Below are 3,403 nucleotides of genomic sequence, written 5' to 3'. Positions count from 1 at the left end.
TTGATGAAACAATACTAGAAATGCTGGTGCTCTGGTACTTCTACTCCAAGTGATAAACTGTCCTTAGTCTACTCTCTGAGCCCAGAGTCTCTTGTCTTCATACCTGATCCATGAAATATTGGCGGGCTTACTTGTTAAATGGCACACATCAGGGAAAAAAATGTTAATCCCTTCACAATTTTTCATACAGTATTGGTTTCTACTTGAAATCTGGTTGAATATGACTATTTTATCACACACTGATATATATATATATATATATATATATATGTATATATATATATATTTTAAAGCCTGCAGTAAGTAGCTTCTAAGATAATTCCCAATGATACTTAACTCCTGGCTTTAATACCCTTGATAATCTTCCTAAAATGGTGAGCTAGATGCTGTGACTTTCTTCTAATGACCAGAATATGGCAAGAAGGATAGGCTGTGACTTTCAAGATTAGGTTACAAATAGACTCGGGCTTCTATTTTGATTTTCTTCATTTCCTCTTGCTTGGCACCATGATGGAAGCCAGATACCATGCTATGATGTTCGCTATGGAAAGGTCCACATGACAAGGAACTGATAGAAGCCTCTATCCCACAGCCAGTGATGAACTGAAGTCCTCAGTCCAACAAACCACAAGGAACTGAATGTTGTTCAGAACCATGTGAATGAGGCCAGAAGCAGATCTCCCTTAGTTCAGCCTCCAGATGGCACTATGGACCTGACTGCCACTGTGATTGCAATCTGATGAGAAACTCTGAAATGGAAGACCCAGCTAATCTATCCCTAGATTCCCAAAAGTTCAGAAACTGAGAGATAATAAATTTTTGTTGTTTTAGGCTGCCATATTTTGGGGGTAATCTGTTAAACAGTGAGGCATTTCAAGGACTGGCATCAGTTAATGGAGATCCTTGCCCTACTCTAGATAATTCCTTCCCTAGCTCTTTGTGGGAAGGAATCCAATCTACTTTATTCATCAGTGCATCTTCATACAATGTAAGGCACATGATAGGTTACTAATAAATTATTTTTGAAAAGATTCATGAGTCACTGGTCAAGCCCAATTATGGTCAGAATATATGTTAATGAGATATAAATTGAGAATTGAGAAGTATGATAGTAAGACTCATGTAGGACAGCTACTATATTACAATGAGATGGTAGGTGATACATATAATGAATAGAAGAGAAGTTTGGAAACAATAATTTAAATAATAATGAATGAGATCTATTCTTAATCCACATAAATGTACCTAAATACATATATAGACATACATGAACCTAAGTACATATATAAGAAAGTTGGCTGAATTAGATATTCACCTATTAATACAAAACCCTTGTTCTTTTAAATTTTCTATTACAATTGACTTTACTTTTATACGTAATTGTAAAAGGCTACTCTTTGGCTAACATTTGGTCACAAGTCAGTGATTAAAAATGAGAGAGTTAGACAATTGCTGTTGACTGTGTGACTGAAGGCATTTAAATTGTGTGGCCCATTGTGACCGCAACTGTAAAAAGATCATCAGGTAAATGAACTGTATAGTCTCTTCTAAAATGTATAGATTCTGGGCCTCAAGCAGACCTGCAGGATTTCACTACCAGGGCTGAAGCTACCTGATTTCTGGCGTTGCTGGCTGGAAAATGGCATTAACAGGAGGTGGACCCCTACCTGCCCTACGAGTACACGTGTGAGGGGATGCTGGAGCAAATCCACGCCTTCATCCAGCACCAGGACTTCTGTGTAGACCCGGCTCCTGCCCCACCTGGGGCCCGAGCCTCACAGAGCCCCTTCATCCTGGCTCCCAATGCCACCCACCTCAAATGGGCCTGCAACACCAGCTTAGCCTCGGGGGCCTGGCCCCCAGTGCACTCCCTCCGGGCCTGGCTGGCTACCACGGGAAGGGCCTGCACGGACGCCTGCCTGGACCACGGGCTGATCTGCGAGCCCTCTTTCTTCCCCTTCCTCAACAGCCAGGACGCCTTCCAGAAGCTGCACGTGCCCTGCGACGGCACTGAGTCAGAGATGAACCACCTGTACCCGGCCTTCTCCCCAGCCCGGCCAGGAGTGCTTCCTGCAGCAGGAACCTCCGCTCTTCAGCTGCGCCGACTCCAGCACGAAATATCGGCGGCTCTGCCCCTGCCGAGACTTCCGCAAGGGCCAGGTGGCCTTGTGCCAGACTGTCTGCGAGGGTGACCACCAGGCTGGCCCTCCCTACCGCAGGAGAAAGCACCAGCAGATTCCGAGCTCCAGTGACCCTCCCTCCCCTCGACGCCCCCGAACTGAAGCCTTCTTCCTTGACTGGGACGTGGGCAGGGCAGATTGGTGCGTAGGTCTAGGGAGGGGGGAGACTCTGCCAAGCACCTGGTGTCCACCCTCCGCAGGCTTCTCATGCTCCTCCCAGGGGCGCATGGCAGCGCAGTGGCCAAGCAGCTGGGGGTTGGTGCAAGCGTCCCAGTGAGTGGCCCAGGAGCAGGTGGTCAGAGGTCTTTTGCTCTGTGCAAGACCAGATCTCAACCAGATGGAGAGAGGGCTCTTGTCCTTCTTGGGACCAGGAGGGGCCCTCTGGGTATACAACAGAGGAAGTGGGGTGATGCTTGCTCGATGGCCCATTGAACGGTCCACAGAGTGGGGAGTGATGTGTGAGGGGTCAACCTTGTCCCTCTGGAGCTGTTTGCAATGTGGGCAGAAAGGGTGGGGGACCCTGTTTATGCCTCCTATTAGCTTTCCCAAATTCCCTCTCCCCTCCACACCTGGGGATTACAGTCAGAGGCTGCAGGAACCACCTGGACCCTGGGTTGAATTGTCTCCCTCTTGCTTGTTCCAACTCTCTTCATTTTGGGCATTTCCTGAAACCTCCCCCAGCATGACTGCGACTCCAGACCGTGGACTTGCTTCCAAAGCCTCAGGCCCTGCCCCACCCCCCAAGCATCTTTCGTAGGCTTGGAATGGGCCTTCAGCCCCACAGCACACCTGGCCTATTTCCTGGCTCCCCAGGCCTGCTACCCCCTTGGGCCCTCCCACCCCATCAATGCTTCCTCCGCGTCCCTACCTCCAGCTTCCTCCAGCCTCAGACCTCCTCTGGATCCAGCTGTCCATCCATCTTTGTGTAGCATGCCTTCCCCTTCGCCCTGAGCCCAGAGCCCTGCTTGAGGAAAAAGACCATGACTTCAGAAACACTGCCACCCCACCCCAGTTGATTTTTAATCCCACTCCCTTTCTGGCAACCTGCCCCACCCACCTAGGCCTGCCCCTCCACCCTTTTGGGGAGGCAGCCACAGGACCCTGAGTCCAAAGACGGGGGATTAGCTCTGCTGTGGGCCTGAGGGTGGATGCCTCCCATCAGAGAGCCCTCTCGGCCTGGGTGGCCCCTGCGGCCACAGAAACTCAGTAGTCACCAAGGACCT

General features: G+C 49.4%; 1 protein-coding gene across 1 annotated transcript; it reads left to right on the top strand.

Moving 5' to 3' along the window:
* The first annotated feature begins 507 nt into the window (after positions 1–507).
* LOC120867645 (alpha-1,6-mannosylglycoprotein 6-beta-N-acetylglucosaminyltransferase B-like) lies at positions 508–2,457 on the top strand. The gene is given in 4 exon segments (XM_040245960.1): positions 508–551; positions 832–988; positions 1,653–2,048; positions 2,050–2,457. Coding segments are annotated over 4 exon segments (1,005 nt in total).
* The last annotated feature ends 946 nt before the right edge of the window (positions 2,458–3,403 follow it).

This window comes from Oryx dammah, unplaced genomic scaffold, assembly GCF_014754425.2.
Source record: "Oryx dammah isolate SB20612 unplaced genomic scaffold, SCBI_Odam_1.1 HiC_scaffold_9, whole genome shotgun sequence".
Lineage (NCBI taxonomy): Eukaryota > Metazoa > Chordata > Mammalia > Artiodactyla > Bovidae > Oryx > Oryx dammah.
The sequence above is the reverse complement of the archived record's forward strand: the minus strand, read 5'-3'. Positions and strand labels throughout refer to the sequence as shown.